The following is a 25,490-nucleotide window of genomic DNA, read 5'->3' as shown; positions in this document are numbered from 1 at the left end:
TTTTATGACAGCTTTAATGTCGATTTTCATGATCATTGTCGACCAGACGGTCTCAACTCGAGGTCCACTTGTTCTGGAGTTTTAATCACCTTCCATAGTCTTCATCAGCAAATGAAGGAGTTTGTTTTGTTGGTGTGGAGCTGCAGATATTCACATAATGATATTTTCCTATAATCAGAAGTTCTCATATGAAGTAGGTTTACATGCTTTACAACCAGCCTGGTTTGGTTTACGTAAAATACAGAACGAAAGCACCAACATCCATATCTGAAATGCTGCTGCTTGAAATATTAGCATAAGAACAACAGTGGGTAGAAAACAGTTTTCAGCAGTGAAAATGATTTTGATTGTATTAAAATTGGCACTGTCAACTTCATTGGAACTGCATCTGTGGAACCAGGACTATATGTGAATTTATCATAATGCTCAGTACATACCTGAGGTTTTAATGCCGACCAATAAAAAAATACCTCACTACTCCCCTTTAAGTCAGTCTGCCTTGCTAGTGAGTGTTGTGTCCACACAGTGTCGGAGACAGTCTGCTCCACGGTCTGGTCTGGTCCAGCTAACATTAGCTGATTGACCTGCTTGGCTCAGAAGCTGGACGGATTTCACGGATGACAGTGTTTTATTTTTAGGCCCGATAAAGTTAAAAACCAAACGCTGGATGGTAATCAGTAAGACGTAACTGGAACGGGAAGCCGTCAATGCCAAGAAAGAAGGTGAGCTTTAAGAAGTAACGTTAGCGGTTATTTAAAGGCTTCGACGATAGCTGGCATTCAGCTAACTTGGCTAACTTAGCTTTGGCATATTTACAGAGCGGTGAGCATCAACTGAGCGACTCTCTTTACTTTAACCTTTTACTGTTTTTTAAATGAATACCACAACAACAAGACCAGTTAACTATTTACCTCGGTGCCCAAGGTTTTGAATTAAATACTGACCTTAATCTACTGTTGTGACTAAGCGATTTATTGAAACCTTATTCTTCCCGTAATGCTAACTAGCTATTGTCAGGGTTTGCAGTGATTTGTTGACCTAGCAAGCTGGCTGGTGTTAACCTCTGTTATCAAACCTCACTTTTAGCGTCAGTTTATCATTGTTAACCTTGAAAAGCTGGAAAAAAAAATTATTTTCGCTGGACCTGTTGATTGATGTCAGCACCTCTTCGTCTTCAGGACACGGTCAGTTCAACGGGAGATTTAACAACTTTAGCCAAGTTCATTTTGGCTAACGTCAACAAAAACCTCATGGTGATTGTAAGGCTGCTTTACAAAAAAAAAACCCCAAATAACTAATAGGTTCAACCCAAGGTTTCAGTTCTTGCGTAGATTTTTCTTACTGATGTGTATCTGCCCAACTTCAGCAGCTTTATTTTTTTAGGTATTTACTTTATTTAGCTAAGTCAGCCAGTACCTCCATTATAGCCCTGATGCAAAACTTTATGGCTTATGGTCATTTGTCGTTAATGAAATGACTGAAATATTATAAATGAATGATAAGAAAATGGAATGACGTTAATCTTTGTGAATAATCATTTCAGCTCTGTGTCATCTAAGCAATCTACCTGCCACTTTATTCCCAGATCCATGGCAAAGTGGCTGAAGGACTACCTAAACTTTGGCACCAGGCGTGACCCTCCACAGCCCCCGAGGCCAGATTACACCGAGAGTGAGATTTTGAGGGCCTACAGAGCTCAGAAGGAGCTAGATTTTGAGGACCCGTACCAGCACTCTGATAAGGAGCATCAGAATGGTGGTTTCAGCTCCTGTAGCGCTACAGTGAGCCTTCCCTCTTTCCCTGCATTTGGTTCAGTGCTGTCTAACGGTGTGGAGGTATGACATGCATGTTTTTATGGCCATGTATTAAAATCTGTCTAGTTGCATATGGTGTCTTGCTAGGTTAATATAAGATTGGGTAATCTGGTCTTTCATGTCCCATTTACACATATTTTTAAGAGAATTTTTGAGTCAACATTGAAGGTTTGATTAATATGTGCCATGTCCCAGGTGAAAGTGGTGTCTCCCAAGCACAGATTGATTAAAGTGGACTCTCAGGAGTTCGGCCGCTGTAAAGTCCCCCTGAGCCCTGTGACTGTTCAAGAGGAACCTGTAAGAACAATTTTATTTGTCTCCTCAGTCCTATGTTTTCTACGTCATTCACTCACTCATTTTCTCTTGCACAGAGAGATAAATTTCCAGCTCTTTCATTTGTGAGTCCTTTGTTCCTCTCTCCCTACCAAGGTGGTTCCCTCCGCCCCTGCTGCGTTGGACGCTGACACAGACTACTCTGACCCATTTGATGTTCGTCCAGACCCAAGAGGCAGACACAACTGGGAGCCAAAATCAGCACCAACAGACTGCTGCAGCTACATGGAGCCATTTGAGGCCCAGCGGATCATCACAGGTTAGATATGAATTAGTTATATCTTTTTCTCTCACTAGGCAGTGTCAAATTGTACACTTAACAACGAAGATAAGACAAGATGATCTTTTATTAGTCCTGCAGTGGGGAAATTTAAAACTACCTTTCAGTTGCTTGCTATTTCCCTATGAAGTCAAAAGAAAGTATGGCAAACAGGCTTCCAGGACAGGGTTTAACAGTGTGGGTATTTCACTGACATTTGCCCCTAAAAGTATAGAATGTGTAAACCGAACAGATAATTTGAAAGCACAGTGTATGAGTCCCGCACAAGTGAGAGGAAAGTGAAATCACTGCAAAAGGAATTGGTATGATATCACTTAGTGTTTGAATGAGTGAAAGAGAGCAAATGGACAAAAAGTGACACTGAACCGGTACAGAACAGAGGAAAAAGTTAGCAGCAAATGGTCAGTGTGGCAGAAAAGTACTGTATATTATGGGTTACAGCATATCAACAGACACCTCTCCTGTGCTTTCAGAGAACAGTCTGGAAGCTAGTAATGAATTAGTAATTGTTTAACTTTAAACACACACAGCCATGTGCAGTATGAGTATGTAAATGATTTGTTAAATTTGTTTGTGAACTGGAACGTTTTCACAGTCCTCCCTCTTTGTGTGCTCCTAATTTTTTTTCATTCAGCAGCATATTTGCCTTTGGGAGAAAAAAGTCAAAGTTAGCACTGAGATTACACTAAGGTTCGCTTTACACTTGAACGATGGAATATTTTACGTGTTTTCAGCAAGTTAAATGACAAGGGTGCCATCTGGCACTTACTGTCATCTGGGTGCGGCTTGCAGTACCCCAACGAGATTCTCTTTTCATCTTGACTAGATTCGGGAAGGATATGACTCAGCGCCAAGTGGCCAACAGCCAGCATTTTTGTACAACACTGCTTCCCTTGATGGGAATTTAATTTGAGGAACTGACTGGATATCATAAAAGTGATAACAGACAAAGATCTGAAACAACAATTTTAATTTGACTTGCATGTACATGATTGCTCCAGTAATTCACTCTCTTATTGTGCAGAACTTCAACACAACATGATGACTAACAGGTCTGGGAGCGGAGATGGAGGTCAGTTATATGACAACCCGTATGAGGAGCGGGCTCGTCACCACCTCCGAGCTGCTCCACCAGCACAACAGACTCAGAGGGTTGAGGGTGGATTTGCCCAGATAGACAGCAGGGAGAGCAGGCTCCCTCAGGATGATGAGAGGCCGGCTGATGAATATGACCAGCCATGGGAGTGGAAGAAGGACAACATTTCTAAAGCTCTAGCAGGTAAACAGACATTCCCAGTAGGTATGGCCTGTGCTCAAATTATTCCACTGCCAAGGTGCTCCAAAATGTGTTTTTTTGTTTTTTTAATCTGTATCTTTCTGTCTGGCTACAGTTCAGTTTGAAGGAGCAGAAAGGGAGCGCTCACGAGGGCAGACAGAGCAGACCAGGCTCACCAAGGCGGGAGCGTCATCAACCACGACTGAACCAACTACACTCCGTCTGGTCGGTGACACGCCTCCTCTCCTGGGAGAGAGAGTGGATCCATCTGTGCCACTGGAGAGACAAGTGTAAGGGGACATCCGCTATGTTAACGTAGTGCTGGTCTTTCAGGAAGCTGATTGTTTTGCAGGGACTGCAGTTGCTTCATATATGATTGCATTGCATACATTAATCAGCGCGTTCACTTCTCTGAATGGCGAGCTGCTAAGACGGTGAGAAAATAGTTTTTGTGCAGTCAGCATTTCAGATTCAGACAGAATTCAGTTTTTCCACACGACTGAAAGCTGAACTTGCATGAAGACAGACACACACCAAATGTTATTCTATTGCTCTTTTGAGTAATAAAGCTGACCTATTGGAGTCACTGAAGAGTGATGCAAAGGTTTCAGTTTTACCCAGTAAAGTTCAACCACTTTCATTTGCTTCGATCATTGATGTATTTTTTTATTGTGTTGCATCCATGTTGCTAGCCTATCATGGTTCTTCCTGAAACAAAACCTGACAGTTTTTAAAATCAGGTAAAATTTTGCAAATGGTTGTGAATTGGTTGACTTACAGATCTTTTCAGCTTTTCAGCCACAAATGTCAGCACCAAAGGTGTACAGCAAAGAGGCAACCTGAAGCGGTAAATCATAAAGAGCTGTATGACATGAACTCGGGGTTGAGACAGAGTGACCGCTCAAGTCCACAAGTTTAAGTAAAACCCTCTTGTCGTCATGTTCCCTCTCTGTCTGCAGGTGGTACCACGGAAGCCTGAGCCGCTCAGAGGCAGAGTCTCTGCTGACTCTGTGCAAGGAGAGCTCCTACCTGGTGAGGAACAGCCAGACCTGCAGGAACGACTACTCGCTCTCACTCAGGTAGAAACCCAGCTGCAAAACAGAAGTACCCCACATTTGTCCATGAAGAGTTGTATACTGCACAGTCTGGGCCTGTCCCTTCCCAGCAGCTTTTGTCACCACCTTAGAAGAAGAAGAAGAATCAGCTTTATTGACAGTATATATATTTTTACATACACACACTGAATTCGTCTTCTGCATTTGGCCCATCCTTAGTTGAACACACACATGCAACACCTGGCAAATTACATGCAGTGAAACACACACAGGAGCAGTGGGCAGCATCAAGCGCCCAGGGAGCATATTGGGGGGGTTAAGTGCCTTGCTCAAGGGCACATCAGCCACCTAATGGAAGGTGGGGGGGGTTTCACATTAATCACTCCACCACACCCAAATTTTTCTTTCCCGTCTGGTGGGGGAATCGAAGGGGTGACCCTCCGATCACAAGCCGCTTCTCCAACCTGTAGGAATAAGTGGAGACACGTTATTCACCTTAGTATACGTAGTGGTACGAATTAAAAGTAAAATATGGTAAATTTGTGTGAGTGTTACAATGACGAAGACAAGAGCGCATGCAGATTTACAGTGTGAACTTTAGACTGCAGGATGTCCCAACTTTCCACATTATCCAGACATGTTTTCCAAGAATAGCACGTGTTTCCGTAATTGTTTTCAGGAACATGATGCAACATGTTTCCTCCAAAGTGGAGGAGGAAGTGCTCACTCACTTTCTCACTGTTCTCTGCAGTGCACTAGCATATTGTTCTTGTGCATGTTGAGTCTGAAGCGGCAGAGAGGTATGGATTGAATCAGACGAGCATCTGTCTCCTCTCTCGCTCTTTCTACCAGGAGCTGTAAGGGCTTCATGCACATGAAGTTCACTCAGTCTGCAGACGGGCGTTACGTACTCGGAGAGAACAGCCCTCCCTTCTCCACCATCCCCGAGGTCATCCACTACTACACTACACACAAGCTGCCAATCAGAGGAGCTGAGCATATGTCCCTGCTGTATCCTGTCATAGTACAGACCCTCTGACACTGACATACTCATACGCTCCTTCTCCTGGTGCTACTGAATACAATATGTACTCAATATTTACCTTTTTTTTTTTTTTGCCAATTTCCTTTCCTACATGCCCTTCCATTCTACCTGCACTGCTCACAAGGTATTGGACTGTTGGGTGCCATATTTTCTGTTGACCATAACCCCAGTAACTACACTGGCAGCTTGATAAGGGAGCTCAGTGACTCATGAATATATGCCTGTGAACTGGTTTGATCACTGAAATTCACATGTTTTAATACCACGGACTTCTGAGAATTGGCGTCAGCATCACTGATATACAATATAAGGTTGGTAGCCAAGTGCTGTTAGGAAAAAACAAAAAGACAAACTTGTCTTGAGACATTTGAATCTACAGATTACTGCATGGAGATTTGTGTCTTTTTGCTGTATTGCAGAGAGACTGTACTGCCAGGTCACTTAAAGGACAGTTGTGGTGTTTTCCTTTTGCTTTGTGCCATTAAGGTAGCAGTTATTTTCTTGTGAATTCTAATTTTGAGCTGACAAAAAAAAAAAAAATCAAACAAAATGATGAATAGGAGGCATTGGGGATTTTAACTAGTTGTAGGCATTAGAAAATGCGGTAAAAAAAGAAGTGCTGTGAAAAAGTGCTGTAACTGCAAACAGCACTTTTATTATTCTTTTAAGTGTTAGTTACAATATCAACCAAACACTACATATTTAACCCCAGCTGTCTCTGGGTTCCTCTGTGTTTCACAGGCCTGTGAATGTTATTTGATGCTGTAGCTGCATACCCTGCAGTGTCCTCCTCTGTCCATGTTATGTGTGAACAACAACAAAGTTGAAAAATAAGGCTCGACGTGACTTGTTAACTTCACACAGCAACAGACTCCTGCAATACTAGTTTAGAGAAAAATAACTACAGTATTATATCGAAAGCTTGTGGCTTTGTGATCATGACTATTAAAGAAGCTTTGGTAGATTATTTACTGTTTCTTCCTGTTTTTATAAGATTTTAAGTATGTGTTGAAAATAAAGGTGTCTTCTGTTTTTAAATTGTCTCTGCGTTGAATTTTGCATTCCATGTTACATTTACATGTCATATGAACAGACCGCTGGGGCCAACTTTGGGATTTTAGGTTCTTAATTTGTATTCTTTTTTTTTTTTTCTTTTTTTTTACAATTAAATGAAGGTACATAATTAAAGGTGCTTATCCTGCGTGTTGATAATAATGTAATTGTATAAAAGCTCTTGATACTTTCACTTTGCTGATGATGTGTTTGAATGTTTACTTAACTATGTTTTGAAATGCAGGACTTGCAACAATATATATATAGATATATCTATATATATATTTGTATTGGCATTATTGCACTGGTACTTCTACTCATTTAAAAGATCTGAATAGCAATGCCACCATTGTGCTTTGAACTACAAGTGAATGTCATTGTTAACTGAGAGGTGTGAAAAGGAGAGTTCACTCGGCCCCTTTTTCCTGAAACATGTTTCATGGCACACAATAGCCTTCTCAGATATTAGTAGTAGTGGTTACGTGAAACCGGTCAGCAGGGCAAGAAAACATGGAAAGGTTTCATCCAGAATAGTCCATCTTGACTCGCACTGCACATAGACGATCTTCGGTATGTTTCCCCTGCAGCGTCACTTGATCCCTTAGCAACCAGCAGACGTCGGAATCAACGCAAGAAGACGAGCGAGTGGTACAGTATTAGTAAATATTAACGTAACTTAAAGCGCACCGGAAAAGCACCGCTATAGCCTGAAGGTTAGCAATTATGTGTCGTGTTTGTGTGTTCAGTCGCATGTTTTTTCTATTGGTTATGAGATGGCTGTTCATAGGAGAATGTAACTTATATTTCAAAAGAATTAAAGAGCATACCAGAGTTTTTGTTGGGGTACAAACCACTTTGGAGATCTTTCATAAGAAACAGGTTGTAGGAATGGAGGTTAAGGCTACTTCACTTTAAATGAACCGGCTGCATTACATTTTATTCATGCAGGTGGTTTAAGTAAACTTGTAAATGCGTTAGCCAAAACATTCATGTTTGTGAAGGTGGAATGTTATGGTTGGATGATGGGATCATTTCAGCAGCAATGTCTGTTCCCCCATCAGCTTCAGCTGTTCCCATGTCAGCTCGGACGCAGAGGCTCGCTCAGCCCAAACCCAACAGACTCAGATATCCAGACCGGTAGGCCCGACTGAGCCCCTCTGCCTGTCTGTCTGTCTCTTTCTGTCTCCATGTCTCCCTCTTTCTCTGATGAGGCCTCTTTTTTTTCCCTTTGTAGTCGCACTGTTTACTGGCTGGATGAGCTGCCACCAGAGAAAACTGGACCCACCACCAAAACTGGTACATCTCCATCTCCTCCTCCATCTTTACAAACTTCCCTGTACTGCTTCTTTGTGATGAAGACGTGTAATTGTTTTCCTTTGTAGAGTTAACCCCTCGCTGGGCGGAGCTATGTAGAAGTAAAAAGTTCCACACTCAAGTCACGTAAATATAACTCGTTCTCATGTTACTTCTAATGGCTGACTAACCATTAAAGTATGTGTGATTTCTTTTTACCCATGTGGCACAGAGATCCATGTTTTTATTTGTGAAAAGCCTGCATTTCAAGTTTGTCCTGTTCCCTTGTTAATGAGAATTCAAAGCTTCTTCCATGTCTGTCTTTAGTTCTGACAAATTCACTGTCATGTCAGACTTTTTTTTGGGCGTTTTTCCTCAAAAGTGTTGAAGTGTGGAAAAGGAAATACTTTCGATCTGTCCTTGACAAAGCCTTCCTTCCTCTCCCTGCATCTTTCTCTGTTATTACAGCTACACAGCTACCCCCCACCACCCACACCCACACCTAAAACTCCTCTTTAATCTTTCTGTGTCCCATCTCGTTCACATTCTCATTTGTTCGCGTCCTCTCCTCTACCTCCTTTACCCATTTATCTTCCCTCCCCCAGACGTTCTCCCATATGGGAGGTGAGTGAAGGTGCTCTCAGGGCTGTTGCATCCAGTAGGCTGTGTAGTCTGTCTCAACCTCGGGCCCCTGCAGCTGGCTGGAAGCCCGACCGCCTGCCGTTGACCACTGTGAGTAAGACGCTCCATTTCCTGGGAAACTGCTGGGTGTGTGGTAGATCCAAAGGTAGTTGCCAGCTTGGCATTGCCCCAACCTCACTATCACTACCACAGCCAAACGTGTTGGTGAGGCCATGGTGTTAGCATGAAGGTTGTCTATCAGTCTGTTTAGTTGCTTTTGATTGGTGTGGTATGTTTTCGTCCCTTTGCCCAGGTTTTGTTTTGCTAATGAAACACAAAGTGCAGCTGAGGCTCTTCAGCTCCTTGAAAAAGTACTGGACAAATGAAAATATTGATGATGACACTTGATAAAAAGTCAAGGGATCACCCTCCAGTCCATCCTATCGTTGTGGAGATGTGAAATGTTCACAAACATAAAGTCAGTAAACTTCAACTTCTGGGAACCATGAATACCTGGCCAAAATTTCAATTCATCCAACTATTGTTGACATATTTCAATCTGGACTAAAGTGGTTGACTGGTAGACCTACATTTAAGAGTGACATTAATCTAAGTTTCATTTGCTTGCTTGGTCCTGAGGAGTTCATGTCTAACGCTGTCCTTTTCTGTGTGTTCAACATAATCTCGTCCATGATCTGAAATGTGACTGTAGTTGAACAGGGCGACTCAGACGGCAGTCGCCACTTCACGCATTTGCCAACTAGCCCAGCCAAAAAGAAGCCTACTTCTCGAGGGCTCTGGTCACAAATTCAAACCAGTAGCCAAGACCCACGTTCCCTGCAAAGCATCAGCTCACATAGAGCTACTTGCTAGTAAGTCTGCTAAACCATCAAGCAGTGTTTTTTTAATCACATTTTGATACTTTTTTGCTTGCTATTTGACGTGGGTTGCTTTTTGGTTTCACAGCCCCTAAGCATGACCATCCCAAGTTCGAAGGAGAGCGCTCAGTCTGCTGGCTCGTCTCAGGAGCAGCGAGAAACTACGTAGCCAACAAGAGACTTCTTGAGCTGTCCATTCCCAAAGAGAGGAAGGCTCTCTTTGAGGGATATGACCCATACATAGTTAGCCGGGCAGCCCGCTCTGCTAGCCCCTCGCCTCGGATACGACAGCTCTGCCTGCCTCTGCCTCACAAATGTAGCTCAAACTAGGAGGGAGGAGGCCTGATCCCTGGAGATTTGTCGATTGTTCTCTCTTTCCTCAGTATGGTAAAATCCTTTTTTGCGGAAATTCATGGTCAGGTTCTATTGTCTGCACAACAGCACAGTAGCAGCCTACTGTGTGTGACCCTGTTCACTCGTCACCCTGGATTCACTGGAACCACTGAAAAACTACAATTTCTACTTCTCCCGCTCCACCAAAGAACGACCCCTCAGCTCTCCAGTGTACTTTTCAAACAATGACTTGTCCGGACTTTTTCAGGATGACGCTGATGTGTGGTTGAGGTATGAAATTGGTTAGAGTAACAATGGTTTTGGGGATCAACATCGAAAATCTAATGAATACCGTAACTTGCCTGTGTGTTTGTGTGTGTGTGTGTGTGTAGTGCATTTTTAATTGCTGCTGTTGTGCTCATGTGCGCCATTACTCGATTATAAAACAAGACGACTTAGGGAATGCCATAGTTAGACCACGAAATAAAGAAAAGGTCAGGGAGATATTATCACTGCAGCTGAAATTGCTTTGAGACATCCTGCAGCACCAATCTGTCACTTCTTCATTGTGCTCATAGTTATTGTTAACAAAGGAGGCAGTGAGTCAGCTCTGCTGTGAAATGGGAAATATGCATTTCAAACGGCTACATGAACTATTATTTGCACAGAGAAAAACACAAGACAATTAAGTCTGTTTAGACCGACCATCATTTGAAACTTTGAATGAGCTATCAGCCCACTAAAAAGGGGAGAAAGTGAAACGTATTCAGCTCGATTTCATGTGTTGAATGAAAGTGGAATCAAACCTCTGTGGAAAACCTCCCATGATCCTCCAGGGAACTCTCAATGCCAGTTTTGGAGCTTGATATTACCATTTTTTATTTCCTAGGATGGTGAAGTCATGACCCACCTGCTCCGCCTCTGATTGGCTAGTACTTTCATTGTTTAGGTCGTTTAAGTTTCGCTATGAAGACAATCATGTTCAGCACGAACAGGAAGAAAGTTGAACTTCCAAATATGCTTGTGGGCTGGATAGGTCACACCGGGGGACCAAAACCACATGTTGGTGTTCATAAATATCAAAGCTGAGGATTACAAGTGGTGCCTATACTTATGAAAACAATAATAATAATAATTATAATAATAATAAGAAGAAATGAGAACACGAGGCTCCATAACTTTTGCAAATTTTTATTGCGCTCATGTGTCTACCTTTCACAATAAAAACCCTGGACATACGTGTGCACTGCTTCTCTTTCTATTTTTTTTTTTATTTGCTTACCATCAACATATATGTATTAATATTAGTATAAAGCTGTATAGTGTACATTTTAGCGGTTAGGCTGGCATAAATTTATGTTGTTTCTTTTTAATAATTTTGTTTTCCTAAACCACTTTTTGTTTTAATGCATGCGGTCAATTGTCTTCCTCGGCCACTGTAGCGTCGTGCAAAAGTGGGCGTGGACTCTGCTGGTCTTACCGATTCTTACTTCCTCGCCGCTAACGAATCATGTCGATGGGCGTCGTTTGCGTAAGGGGGCGTGGCTTGTGGGCGCTCCTTATGGACTCAGGTTAGGCCGCTTAAGGGGTAGAGGAGGGCAGCTTGTGGGCGGGTTTCATTTGTTTACTATGAACTGAGAGGAGGCTGTCACCTGTTGGCTGTCGGACTCGCATGTTTGTGGAATTCACATCGGTCAAATGAACAGGATCTGGATTTGAACTCAAAGTGTCCGCATCTCTGCCGCTGAACTTCACCGTGTGAGTTGAAACTCTCCAGTGCTTGTTGTAACTGATGCAGATGGCTGAGTAAATAGTTAGTTTCATGTGAATTGCAGTGATTAACCCTTCAACATGAAGAAGAAGAAGACAAGAAGTTGAAAGATATGTGTTTTTTTTTAATTGTTTGTCAAATGATTAAAAATAATATTTTTCAGCGATGTTTCAGACACATCTACCAGGCTGTGGTAGTTTTCTTTTTTTTCCTTTTTTAAAGTACCCAGCCGTATGTGAGACAGTTAAATGTCACCTCTACCAGCTGTAACATTAACCTGCTGCTAAGATGGCATTTTAAATGTTTTTTTTTTTTAATGTACGACTGTGTTTTACTTTATTATCATTTATTATCTGTTTATCTAGTGATGCCTCGCAGAAGTTATTAACCGATACATTATTAAACACCGATAACTGCTCATATCTACATTATAATGTGTTTATTAAATCTTTCTAAACACTAAATTTCATTTATAGGCTGTCCAGTGCAGTTCCATCACAACCAATAGCCCCAAAATGAGTTAACTCACCTCTCACTCAGGGTCAGCACAGCCTGAATATTAATACACCTGTCCCTGTATTTGTCACCCTGGCTTTGCATAAATGGAAAAGCTGGCACTGAACCCTGATGTTTGCAGAACATGATTGAAATTTCCAATGTTGCAATGCCTTTTGGGAAATCACAATCTCGTGGCTCAGAGAAACGAAAATGTAGTGAAAAGTGTTTTACTATAGAGGAAGCAGTTAAGCAAATGATGAAACGTAGCCTAACCACTACGCTGAGACCTTCCTAAACTTCACATGCTGACGTTTTCTCCTTAAAACATGACTGTTTGACAGCATGGTGTCCTGTTCCCTCTTCAGGATCCTCCAGAGGAAAGTGAGTGAGCAGTGAGGCAGGCTGCACAGCCAGAAGACACCGGTTGGTGTTCATGGAGCGGAGGCCAGTTGTGGTTTGGACCTGCCCACTTTGGGCCGGACTCGTTCTGGGTAACATCCTCTCCTTTTTAATTCACAGTGGACTGACCGAGTTAGACACATTGTGTGGTGATGTGTTATGCGAGAGCTGTTAGCGTTTGGAGGATACAAATCATCGCTGGAAAGCAGTGGGATGATGGTTTGTAGCAAAAATTAGATCACGCCACAAAGCTGCTACCACATTCATCATGATGTGGGTGTGGCTTAACAGGTTTGGACAGATAAACTACAGCCGTGTGTCCGATATATCACCTTCTTGTTTATCTGGTTCAGGACAGATGCAGCATATCTCATGACTTTTGCCAGTATGTAGGCAAACAGTAGGGAATGTCAAAAGTATTTGTGTGATGTGCAGCCCAGTGTTGACTCCGAGATATCCTGAAAAATGCAGCTTTTTAGAGACAGTAACATTCTGTGAGGCAAAACTGGCATTTTATTTCTCAAAGAACTGAAAAGGCAAATAGGCCAACAGTATCCAATATTTACATCCAGGGACAAACAAAAATCGAACCAGCAACATTGAGACACATGTTATATTAAGTTCCCAAGCTCCTAGAGTGTTCCTGAAATGGTGTCTCCAAACCGAAAAAAAGCTGCATGTTTATCATAAAGGATGCATTAAGTCTACTAGTATGTGAGACCTAGTCTGATCATATTTATTATCCACCTGGCAGCAAGATGTTGGCAGCATGGCAAGCTGTGATAGTCACACATCTTCTACGGTCTTGTCTGAGCTTCAGTCTAAACCTCGGGGCAAATAGCAGATTGCATCCATTCATCGATGTTTGACAAGATAAATTGTGCACATCCTACAAATTTGATTGGATTTGGACTTAATTCTCCGATGGTCTATTTTACCAAGGAGGATTAAAGTGCTGAAGTGCTGCAACAGTTGACTCATAGAACAGATACACGTATTTCCTTACTGCCAATCTGTCCCACATTCCTCTTTTTACTTTCCCTAACTCTATTTCCCTCCAATTAAAATCATCTTCTACACAAATACAGCATCTGTTATGTTTTTTCATAAAAATCCAATACAAAATCCATTTTTAACCACCTGCCTTTTTCTCGAGCCTGACTTCCTTATAGAGGACCTGCCGTACTCCATGCCATTAACTCCACCCTCTCTTCATCTCCAGCTTTCTCCATCACAGCCGCCAAGACTGTCCCCCGGCCCCCACAGCTGATCCGCTGTGTGTTCCACAATCGAGCCAATGTCACCTGCCACTGGGAGGCTGGAGACGCCTCAGCAACGCACTACACTCTGGAAGTTGAGAGGATCCCTGCTATGTGAGACATAACATTCCTTTGCTATGTCAGGAGTCCCACTCAAACGCATACAAACACTTTATATTGGCTGTTTATTATTTGGGTGTTTCAGGTATTTTCATTCACAAGACTTGTTGATTTTGATTTGGCAGTTAAAGAGTTTATTCTCAAACCTGAAGGATATGCAGTGTGGCCCGTTGACCTACAGCCTCAGTGAAAGAAAGGAAAAATCAAGTAGTCACTCTTAATTTTCTAAATTATGATCCCATTAAAAGTAAAGTTTTATTTAAAGTTTATTTATTTTATATAAGTTTATTTTAAGTAAAACAGACAACAGGCATTCTTTTAAAAGGTACAAAGGTGTTTTCATGATGGTTTTGGACACTTAAAAAATCTCGAGTAGGGTTTCAGCTGGGATCTGGTGGCTGTGAAGGCTGTAGTTTATGATTTACATAATTTTAATACTCGTCACCCATTCAGTGAGCCATTGTTTCATGTATGGATGTATTTGCATATGCTGTTTCTCCCCTTATATCCAGTTTTTCCTTTAAACAATAAAGCTAGTGTTATTCTGTAACTTTCTTATTGTCAACAAACGGCACGAAAAGATAACACTTTCCTGCTGTATTTCCATTTGTTCCTAGTGAAGAAATTTTTATATGCTGGACAGGACACTGTAGCTTTTAGTCAATGTGATTATTATCATCCAGCAGCAGAGCAGGGTGTGTGGGGCCCTGAACCCCTGAATAACAGCCCCATTCCAATACTTTTGTCTATATAGTGTATCATCCCTCAAATAAAATTTGGTTATTGATAATAAGTAGGATAGGGTTACTAGAGAGAGTGTGACAGTTTTAATTTAGGCCTGGCTCTGTTATTACAGTAGAGTTTAACTTGAGAAAGAGCTTCCATTTTACATGTCTGCAGCCTGCATCACGTTCAGGTTCAGACTTCCTTCAGATTTGAAACAAGCATTTTCATTTGAGTTGCAGGAAATAGATCTGATCTGATTGGGCTTTTTTTCACACATTTTCTCTGAGTGAGACATTAACTGGTTGTACGGTACCCTAAATGATTAACTTTCCTTGTAGTTTGGATTTTTCTTTAAAAATTTAATGTGATAAAAGTTTTTTTCAACCACAGTCCAGAGAATATGCAGCTGGCTTAACAACTTTTTATTCCAACGAGTTCTTCACTAACCCAGCATTTATTTTGCCAACTGTAGCGTGTTTGTCAGTGTTTATAAAACTATCCAGTCAAACTGAATTAGCCAATTCCCTGTTTAGCAATAACACACTGATGTGTTCTTGCATGTGGGCATGTTTGTGCCGGCATTATTGTCTGATAATAACTCTGTACTCTGAATGCAAATACTTGGGTTTGAAATCACCTTCGAATATGACGTTCATGTGAGACGGGTTTGATACACTGAGACACCCCCCCCGCACGCACGCACACACACACACACACACACACACACACACGCACGCACACACACACACACACACACACAAAATTGGCAGAACTTGGTATTTGAAACAGGGAGATGGAAGACATTTCTGCACAGTATGTATGCATAGCCTTGTGATGTACGTGTGGTGTGTGGGTGTGTGTGTGTGTGAGACTGGACATGCAAACCTATCTGAAATATGCATGCATATCCATTGCGTAACACAGCATTCATTTATTTGGACTCGTGGTTTTGTACTGTTTGTGCTTGTTTGTTGTGCCTCAGGCAAGAGCAGGACTCACTGTGTGTGTGTGTGTGTGTGTGTGTCTGTTTCTATGTTTATGTCTATGTGGGGATGCGTAGAGCTATCACATCAAACCGCCTTCTGAATACGTTCACGTGCACCACGCCTGACACCAGCTGCACTGCAATCACCAACTCATCCGTGAGGTATGTCTTCTGCGTCACCGTCACAGCACACGGCCACAGCTGGAACGTGTCGTCACAGCCTCGCTGTCAGTCTGGCAGGGTTGAAGGTGAGGACGTCGTGCTTCTGCTATTCGCGGCCCTCATGTTCCTCTCTTACTTCTGTCTCACTCGTCTCTCCCTGTCTTTCTCAGTGATGTTGCCTCCAGTGACTTTGATCAGCGTAAAGCCAGTTGAAGGGAGACCTCAGTATCTGAATGTGACCTGGAGCCGGATCTTGTCTGTCTTCCCTGTGTCTGACTCTGAAATCAAAGCCGGAAAGCTGAAATCCCAAATTGAGTTCACAGCCCAGGGGCAGGTCTGCCATTCACAAACATGCCTGAATGCAAACACGCATACATCTGCATGAAGGAAGGTGATTCATAAATTAAATGTGCATGTTGTGGCTTCTTAAGATATCAAAACATCCCACAATAAAGGTTCTGTTTCCCAGAGTTCACTTCAAGCCTTTTTAATGCTTTGTAGTGATTAAATAAATGTTTTCCAGAAGAGACACACAAAACTAAAAGCTGCCAGGTTTCTTAGGTTATTAAATCCAAAACTGTAAAAATGCTTCATTTAGCACATTTTAAAGACTAAAGAAAAAAACAAACAAACATGAAGTTAATCCTGACTTGTATCTTTTTTCAATACAGTCTGATGTTCAGGTGAAAGAAGTGACAGTGACACATTACAGCTTCCTGGCCTGCCTCTTCAGACCTGACACCTCATATGCCATCAGGCTCCGTCACAGCTACCAAGGCCCAAAGAGTCCCTGGAGCCCTTGGAGCAATGCCTGCCAGGGAAGGACAGGAGAGGACGGTGAGAAGAAACAGAGTTGACAAACTTGTGTGTTGTGTCTACTGAAAACTTTAATCATGGTTGTTCTACTTAACAACAAAGAAGAAGAAGAAGAACTGCCCTTCAACAGGGGAACCGGAGTCAAGCCCCCGTTGGTTAGAATTACGTAACACAAATATCCCTGCAGACCTGAGCAGAGAAGAAGAATGTTAAGAGTTATGTGTTGTATGGACCTGCATGCAAGCGAGCCAGCTGGCTGATTCAATTTTAGCTGGGATGTGAGTTCAAAACAGAAAAGACAAAGACTTTGAAAGTATGAGGGAAACAGCAACGTGTTCGCGTTTATGTTTGTCTCTGTGCAAATTCCAGCCTTGATGCCCTTGAACAAGGCATATATATCATAAGTAGTCTTTTCCCATTCATCCATCCATTCTCTGCCATTTCTCAGGGTGAGGATGCAACAGTATTCTCCTCTGTCGTTGGACATTGACTAAAACTCATGTTTTAATCATTTAAATATTCTTCTTTTAGGGACAGAACTATTTCAAATGTAAATAGCGCATTTGATGTCTGAATTTACCGTTTCTCTTTATTAAAATAGCTATCGGACAGAAGAAAAACGTGAAACTAACAGGTGGTTTCAAACTTTTGTACGGTGGCATATATGAACCTTCCAAGTTGTACCACCTCGTACTTTCACTGTAATGAATACTGTTGTACAGTGTTTTTCTGGTTTTCACCTCTGGTAAAAAAAGTATGCATACCGTGCTCTTGTCTTTGCATTCCCTTCATATGCTCCTCTGTACCTCCTTCAAATTATTTTATTATGTTCCCATCCAGCTCCATCTGCGGCACCAGCATTGTGGAGGCGAGTGAAACAAACAGACGGGAATGGTTTGAGACTCGTTTCACTCCTCTGGAAGGTGTGTGTTGAACTGTGCTCGAATCCTGAGTCATAATTATGACTCATTTTATCACTTTGCACTTTGGAGTTTTACAATTTAATATACTTTGGATCAGATTATTTTTTAATCATCATCTCCCCACTGACTGTCCCTCATTTATTTTTATAGCTGCTGGTAATTACATGTATTGCATTAGTTTGATTCAGGTTTAGAGCAAAACTGAGATGATGCTTGAGAATTTCAAGAATTTCATAAAATCTCTGTCATCTTACAGCATCTCACTATTAACTTCTTGCTTTCGTCGTTCTCTCACGTTTACTCCGCTCAGCCCTTGCCTCACTTTCTAGCCAACGGCAGAGTTCTCTTCTTCAATGTGACTTGTCAGACCGAAAGCGCTGAGGTCCTGAAAGATCATGGCACCTGCAGGGATGTGAACAATGCAACTACGTCCTGCAGCCTGCACCTCCCTGCTGGACGATGCTCTTGCGCTCTGACAGCGTCCACCTCAGCAGGGACCTCGCCAGAAGCCCGAATATGGCTCCTTGGAGCTTCTGAGACAGGTAGGGTCTCACATGAATTTTTCCATGGGTGATCAAATCAGAACTGAAATTCTACGCCTGATCTTGGTTATTCTGATTGGTTTCGACCGCCAAAGTGAAGGAAGTCCAGTATAAACGTGAGGTGTTGTTCCACCACATGCTGCTTGTACAGTTTCAGTGCTCACTGGCATCGATTCTCCAAGTCTCTGGAAGGATGAATACGTTTCTCTAAAAGGTATTCCTCCATTTGGTGTTAATCTAAAGTAGAGATCGCTGTCTAAGGACATCAGTATGCTTCAGATAAAGCTAATGTTTGTTGGATCCCCTGAGACTATTCCCCTTTTACCTCTCTGATGTGGGAATAAAGAAACGCTGTGTCTTGTGGTAATTTTTTTAACTTTCTGGAACATAAGCCACAATGCTGTCCATTTTATAGCGACTGGCCAGGTGTGTGGAGGCAGGTTATTTCAAGGTCTCTTCTGTCTTTCTTCACACATTTACCTGTCACTTTCTTTGTGTGTACAATGGACTGCAACAATATGAAGAGTTTTATGGACAGACATTGGGCAACTGCCACAGCAGATGCTGTTTTATGTTTTGAAAGCCACCTCTGATCTTGCCAAGCTGCTGCTCTTCATCACAACTGCATCACGCAGCCCAGCAGCAGAGCTTTATAGAACTTAAAACAAAGGGATGACTGGCAACACGAACACTGGCAGCAGTTCACATCGGAGGTTTTACTAACTAAAGTTGCTTAGTGGCAACTGTTTGCTGTCTGAAAGCACATTGAGTGTGTGCTGTTATTACCGTTTCAAATTAGACTGTGCCATGTAGTTTGCAGTAAATGATAAAGAGGGTCTCATTATTATAGCGTAAATCAGATAAATCAGATAAATAAACAAAAACATTAAAACATGCTACGATGTATGCATTTGATGCTTTGCACTTAAACTTACAAAATTTGTCCACTACCTTATTTTTCTTCAGAACCACCATCCCCGAGCTCAGTCGCTGCAATCGCACTGGATGACAGCAGCTTGGATGTTCGCTGGACGGCTCCAGCTGATCGGTCAACAAGCGGCTTTGTAGTCGAGTGGTTTGCTGTCAGAGAGAAGAACAGCAGCGACCTGCACTGGGAAAAGCTGAATAGTTCCTGTACAGCGCTGGTGATTACTGGTAATCCAACAACACGTGTGACAGCATAATGTGTAAAAAGTTTGTTTTGCCCAGTTACAGCTGAAATTAAGAAGTGATTAGTCGTCAGTAGCAGAATTAGCTGTTGTATTTACCTGAGCACAGATAAATACTGTCATCTTTGTGTTGTTTTAGAGGGAGTAAAGCCACTGGAGCGTTATGTTGTCTCTGTCAAAGCTCTGTATGGTGAACGAGGGTCAGGACAGAACAACACGGTCCAAGTTTATACACGTGAAGGAGGTACGTGATCTCCATTGTATGTATACTCTCTGAGTACTGAGCTGTAAAAGTGTCTTCAGAGCAGTCAAATGATTATGTTGTTAGACCTGGGAGGGTCGCTGTTGTGTGAAAAGATAAGCCTGTCATTTTTCTCTTAATGTCAACAACACTTCCTGTAGTCCTCAGCCCCAAACCCAATCATTCCTACAAAAGATGTTGGTTAATGTGGGAAAAACAGGTCAAAAACAGGTCTTTATTTATTTATTTGTTTATTTTTAAAAAAAGCTCTGTTGTTTCCTAAAATAGAGACTGCGGTTTGAGGCATTATTCAAAGAGATTAAATGTTATTTGTATTTTCAATGACAATAATGATTTTTAAAAATGCTTAAAATGGAGTGTTATTGGAGATTAGCTGTAAGGAAGTACTAAACCTCATTAGTATCTGTGAGCTGCCTGCATACTGTTTTCTCTGCTATACACAGAGTACCTGCTGTACTTATTTTCCCTTTTATTTTCCAGGGTGTTTAAATGTTCTCTTCTCACCTGCAGCTCCCCTGTGTAGAGTAAACCATTAGAGGGTATTAATGCTTGATAAATGGATGTCGATTCTACATGGAACAATTGATTGGAGCTTGTTAGTCCCACACACACAAAAAGCTTCTTGTGGTGATGAGGTCGATCATGAGGTGATGTAGTGTCTGCTCTGATGATGTTGCTGCAGTAAGGGACACAGAGTGGTTAAGAACATCTGCCAGATAGCAAATGGGGCTGACTTTAAGTGGTTGAAAATCAATTCCAGTTGCTGTTTTAATTTTATTTTTGTTGATTTGGCGCTCTGCTGTTGTGACGATAAAGTCAGGACAACTCGTTTGTAAAGAAAAAAACAATACCAGTTTTGTTTAACTGTAAAGCCACCTCTGTCCTCATTTGTCAGACCACGCAGAAGCACCTCAGCTGGTTAAAGCACACACAACATATCAGAGACAGAGATCAAGACCTGGCCTGTGGTTGATCCTCCCCATCCTCCCTGCTCTTATCTCGTTGCTTGTGTAGTGCCCTCAGATGGTCCAGAAGTGCAGGTGCAGCAGATCTCTGGTGGCACAGTGGAGCTCATCTGGAGTCCTGTACCTGTGGAGCTGCTTCATGGATTCATCCGCAGCTACACAGTCTCCTACTCAACAGCCAACCAACCACTCAGGAGTGAGTGACACACACACGTTTTGCTGAGACAAAGCAGGCCTGCAACCAGCCTGCTGGAAATGTCTTTGAATAGGATAAGAGTTGTTTGTGTTAAAATACAATATTGAGCACTGAAAACATCATGCACAGTAGCAGAGTAGCTCTAGGGACGGTCTGTCTGTCTGTCTGTCTGTAAGCTGTTCATTCAGTTCCTCCACATTTTCTCTTGTGTCACTGTGAAGTTGACGTGTGTGGTTTTTAATGAAGTGTTGGACGGGTTACTGTGAAATGCAGCACAGATGACTTTTGGTGATCTCCTCTAGCACCATCAGCTGGTGAAAAGAAATAATTTGCCCTATACTTTGATCAAATACCTTCCAAACAGATGTTGGAAGATGCTGGATACCGTCAGCCTCAGCTTGAAATATAATCAGGATGTACTTACTCTTACTCTTAAAGTAAAATGACCCCTGTGGCTGTTATCCCATTATTATATCAATGAGATTATTATTATTATCCATTCTGTTGTGGTTAGTTGAGGTGGAGTGCATGTTTAACTCTTTTGTATTGGAATTCAGCTAATCATTATTTTCATCTGCCGATCAATTTTTCAGTTAATCCCTTGATTGTTTATTAAAATTCTGAAAATAGTTTCACAGTGTTGGTTTTTGTCCAACTAGTAGACCAAATCTCAGAATTATTAAAAATAAATCCAATAATCCTCACATTTGAGAAGCTGATAGCATGAAATATTTTTGCATGAAAAAATAATTTTAATTATTATTAAAATAGTTGATTAATTTTCTGTCTAATCTTTTCAGCTGAACACTAAAGCTGTCAGGTTAATGTAGTCTAGTAAACAGTAAAATATTTCTCTCTAAAATGTAAAAGAAATCTAAAATAACATGAAAAGTCTATACTCAAGCAAAGTACTTCAAATTTGTACTTAAATACAGTACTTCAGTAAATGTACTTAGTTATATTAAACCTCTGATCTTACTGCCCTTGTGTGAATTAACAAACAGATATGAACAGACCTTAAATATAAATACATCATGTTTATGTTAGTTTTTTTATTTTAAATATTTTGTTTTCTGTACTTTTTTCTTCATTTTTATTTTTGCCCATATTCTTGATTATCACATTACCACAATATCACGTTGTGTCCATGTCATACCTGCTCTTGTTTTTTCAGAAGTGTTTGTGCCAGGCCACGTTTGCCGTTACTCTCTGAAGAACCTGCTGCCGGGTCACTACGCCATCTCCATGCAGGCCAACACTGACGCCGGCGCCGGAGAAGCCGGGCCCTTCGCTAATGTGCACATAAGTGAAGGTGGGACACATGCAGAATCAACGTACCCTCAAAGTAAAAACTATGCATTGTCATATCTTTAATTTTGTTTTTGTGTGTGTGTGTGTGTGTGTGTGTGTGTGTGTGTATGCGCGTGTGAAGACTCTCAGGAAATCTCCCTACTGCTGTATGCCCTCCTGCCTCTCTTGCTGACTTCACTGGTGCTGATGGCCTGCCTGGCACACAGCAAGATGTAAGAGCTCTGTGACAATAAACAACACAGTAACACACACACATGCCCTCATCAAAGCTCCATGTCCTGCTTTTACTGTTTTACCTTCTTTGCACAAAACAGGACGACTACATACTTCTAAATACTACTTTCTGTTAAATTCTGCAATGTTTATCCTCACAAACACCTTTTCAGGGTGAGACAGAAGCTGTGTCAAGATGTCCCTGATCCTTCCAATAGCAGCTTAGCCCACTGGACCCCAAAAATCACTCTGGAGGTAATCTTTCATCCCTGTGTCCTCTACCCTCAACTTTCCTAAATTCTGACATCATTTAACACTAACTATAACGCTGATATCTAAACTACACTAGGTGAGCTTAAAAAGATGAGATTTATATGGCATTTAGCCTTTATTAGATAGAAAATGTACAGACAGCAAACATGGGAAGATAAAGAGTGTGAAAATGGTAAAGAGTATGACAGATGACAACAGTCCCAAGATGTGACATTTTTGTTAGATTACACTTGGTTTACCAACATTCACGAAGGATATGATATGATGATAGAAACGAAACAGCTTCTAAATAGCAGCCACTAAGCTCTCTGTCTGTATAAATTTGACGTCATTAGCATTTGGCATCCTTGAATTCTTTGTTTTTCTCACACACCCACAGCTTTGGTACGTGTCAGTGCTTGTAGGCCACATGACTACAAAAACAAAAGGAAGTCAGCTAAATCCTGAGAGAGAGAGAGAGAAATATTCTAATATTCTAGTTTTAACTATTAGATTTTTTGTCTTTCACCTCAGAATATGAAGAATATGAAGTGGCCTGCAATGTCAGAGAAGACTGAATTGAAGGTCTCTGAAGTAATTTTGCTTGGTGAAAGTGATGTGCAGGACTATGCCCCAGATAAGGGCCTCAGCCATCAAAACGTTGGTAATGTCCAAACATTCTCCTCTCACCAAGCTCAAACGCCTCAAAATACCAGAAAATCAGAGAAGTGCACCAAAACCTCACTCAGAGGCAAGATGACCTCCTACGCTGATCTCTCCCCCTCCCCCTGCTGTGACATCCTCTTCTCTCAGGTGCACAAGAGTCACTGTACACCCCTCTTCTTCTCTTCTTACCTCCGATCCAATCGTTCTCAGCAAAGCACTGTCAACGTTAATGGCGTTAAGCTGCCGCTAGGGGGTGACAGTGAGCCGTTTATGTCTCTGCAGGGCAGGAGCACTGCAAGATCTAACTCATCTCCTTCTCGAACAGATGAACTGAAAACTTTGCCTCCTTTTCTGAGGCAGCATCAAAGTCCTGTCTCCTTCTCTGAATTTAACAGCATCTCTCATTCATCCTTCTTACTTTCTCACCCAGCCGAGGCCACGTCACCCCAGAACACTTTTTCTCAAAGCGTCTCTAACTCAGCCCCATCGCTCCACCCTGACATTTTTAGTTGCCCCGATGCTCTTTTTGCCACATCGCCTTCCACTTTTCCTCACTCTCTTTTTATGGATTTCTCCTACTCTCCTCTAGACTCTAGAGGACAGTATGCTTTAGAGTCTAGAGCATAATTCTTAGGTCCACATCTGCTGTTTAGTTTGACACCAGGGAAGCTGGTTAGCTTAGCACAAAGACTGAACATGAGGAGAGACATCTGGCTTAGCCCTAACCAAAAGCAAAAATAAAAAAAAAAAACAAACATATTCTTAAAACCGCTTTTGAAGTGTACTTATGGACCTGTCTGTTTGTGGAAGTTTCATTATTTTTTGCCAAAGCATGATTCATAGTGAAGGTTTGGTGATATGTGATACTGTATATCTGAGCCCTGACTGTAAATAAGGAATATGAATAACACAAAATACTGCCTGAAATACTGTTTCCTGTACTCTGATGTTTGAGAACGGCTGTTTTATTCTTCTTTATTCAGTGCACTTTATTCACGAATGTGCTATTATGCAGCTCGAACCAATTTAAGATGTTGTTGAAAGCATCTTTTGTTTTGGTTTGCAGGGCTTCTTATGTGTGTATGAATTTTTACTGGATAGAAAAAAGCCAAAATGTTTTATAAATTAGGACCTTAACTTTAAAGTAACTAACTTAACACTGCAAATAAAGACTTTTTAGACTGCATGCCAGTTAAGAGCATTTCTGTATTTCTATTTTTTGCTACCTGTTTGTTCCTGTACTTATTCTGTCCTGAGATGCTGCAATACTCGAGTTTCCCCTCTGGGGATCAGTAAAGAATTATCTTATCTTGTCCTCTGTCAGTTTCTCCTGGTGGCAGCTGGTCATCTCTTCCTCTCAATGTTTTACTTTTTTTTCTGTTACAGCATTGTGGTTGGACAGGGACGATTTTTGTTTGTCATCTCATGTTGCATTAAAGAACTCACATACCTCAGACTGAGACCTTTTTTACAGCTGAGGTGCTAACATTGAGCCACGTTTGTTACAGTGTTTGTAGCTGTGATCACTTCAGAGTTGAAGTTTTTTCCGCTTTACATTATTTGTATGCTTCACTATTGTGAATTTAACGCCAGTGTATAAATCACCGTTGCAACATTAAAACTTTGGACTCATGACTTATTCGTGCTGCATACATTTTTTTATTTTTGATATTTTCTAAACTGCAAAAGTTTATTCACTATATTTGGAGCTGTTTTTCACAGAAGTCTGCTCTAGTCAGCTCTCTGTCAGTGAGCCAGGGCCCGAAACTGAAGCAGCTACATTAAACTTCTGCAAAAAAAAAAAAAAAAGAAAAAGCTTTACATGAAAGTCTATTTTTGCCAAGAGAAGAAAAAATAGAAATGACAAACAATGAAAATACTCACTAGTCTAAACATCTTGGTGAAAGCATGGCACAACCAATCATTATAACAAATACACAAATAGTATATTGTGGCTTTTGAAAAACAAACAGTGTCATATTAAAGAATTTGATTCCTGCTTTTGGGGACAAAAACGTATCCAAAGGCTCCTTACAGTGTATTGATTTTTCATTCAGGATTTCCCCCAAATGATAACCTGAGACAGAGATATCACGTATCTGAGTCCATTTTATTGAAGTTTTTTTCTGCCAGAAAAAGGAGAGAAACGCAGATAAAGTTAAGAATGATAACATTCACGGTCAACATTTTGACATATTCAGTCGAACTCCTGACCTTTTATGTCGAAATTTTGACGTTCAAAGTCAAAACAAAGACAGAACCGCGTTTTAAGTC

At 41.4% G+C, this 25,490-nt stretch overlaps 3 protein-coding genes across 7 annotated transcripts; all 3 read left to right on the top strand.

The window, feature by feature from the left end:
- Window positions 1-130: 130 nt before the first annotated feature.
- On the top strand, window positions 131-6,844 carry shda (Src homology 2 domain containing transforming protein D, a). Of its 2 annotated transcripts, XM_046413170.1 has the most exons (9): window positions 131-722; window positions 1,087-1,184; window positions 1,586-1,835; window positions 2,010-2,111; window positions 2,244-2,406; window positions 3,452-3,706; window positions 3,819-3,993; window positions 4,663-4,782; window positions 5,611-6,844. In XM_046413170.1, exons 3-9 carry the CDS (start codon window positions 1,590-1,592, stop codon window positions 5,795-5,797), a joined length of 1,248 nt encoding a protein of 415 aa, XP_046269126.1. In that variant the 5' UTR covers window positions 131-722; window positions 1,087-1,184; window positions 1,586-1,589; the 3' UTR covers window positions 5,798-6,844. The 2 variants fall into 2 exon arrangements, with proteins under 2 accessions (XP_046269126.1, XP_046269125.1); XM_046413169.1 differs by lacking the exon at window positions 1,087-1,184.
- Window positions 6,845-7,138: 294 nt separating this feature from the next.
- On the top strand, window positions 7,139-11,261 carry theg (theg spermatid protein). Of its 3 annotated transcripts, none has more exons than XM_046412552.1 (7): window positions 7,139-7,504; window positions 7,918-7,993; window positions 8,091-8,152; window positions 8,239-8,296; window positions 8,755-8,881; window positions 9,483-9,642; window positions 9,737-11,260. In XM_046412552.1, exons 2-7 carry the CDS (start codon window positions 7,932-7,934, stop codon window positions 9,976-9,978), a joined length of 711 nt encoding a protein of 236 aa, XP_046268508.1. In that variant the 5' UTR covers window positions 7,139-7,504; window positions 7,918-7,931; the 3' UTR covers window positions 9,979-11,260. The 3 variants fall into 3 exon arrangements, with proteins under 3 accessions (XP_046268508.1, XP_046268506.1, XP_046268505.1); XM_046412550.1 differs by having other exon boundaries at window positions 7,139-7,569; XM_046412549.1 differs by lacking the exon at window positions 7,139-7,504 and having other exon boundaries at window positions 7,740-7,993; window positions 9,737-11,261.
- Window positions 11,262-11,356: 95 nt separating this feature from the next.
- Window positions 11,357-24,851, top strand: LOC124071734 (interleukin-6 receptor subunit beta). Of its 2 annotated transcripts, none has more exons than XM_046412548.1 (15): window positions 11,357-11,739; window positions 12,616-12,741; window positions 13,872-14,022; window positions 15,815-15,987; window positions 16,072-16,235; window positions 16,573-16,738; window positions 17,558-17,640; window positions 17,951-18,182; window positions 19,149-19,337; window positions 19,491-19,595; window positions 20,628-20,774; window positions 21,949-22,086; window positions 22,207-22,297; window positions 22,472-22,553; window positions 23,499-24,851. In XM_046412548.1, exons 2-15 carry the CDS (start codon window positions 12,684-12,686, stop codon window positions 23,841-23,843), a joined length of 2,124 nt encoding a protein of 707 aa, XP_046268504.1. In that variant the 5' UTR covers window positions 11,357-11,739; window positions 12,616-12,683; the 3' UTR covers window positions 23,844-24,851. The 2 variants fall into 2 exon arrangements, with proteins under 2 accessions (XP_046268504.1, XP_046268503.1); XM_046412547.1 differs by having other exon boundaries at window positions 11,358-11,739; window positions 23,085-24,851.
- The last annotated feature ends 639 nt before the right edge of the window (window positions 24,852-25,490 follow it).

The sequence above is a fragment of the Scatophagus argus genome, chromosome 15 (assembly GCF_020382885.2).
Source record: "Scatophagus argus isolate fScaArg1 chromosome 15, fScaArg1.pri, whole genome shotgun sequence".
Lineage (NCBI taxonomy): Eukaryota > Metazoa > Chordata > Actinopteri > Scatophagidae > Scatophagus > Scatophagus argus.
The sequence above is the reverse complement of the archived record's forward strand: the minus strand, read 5'-3'. Positions and strand labels throughout refer to the sequence as shown.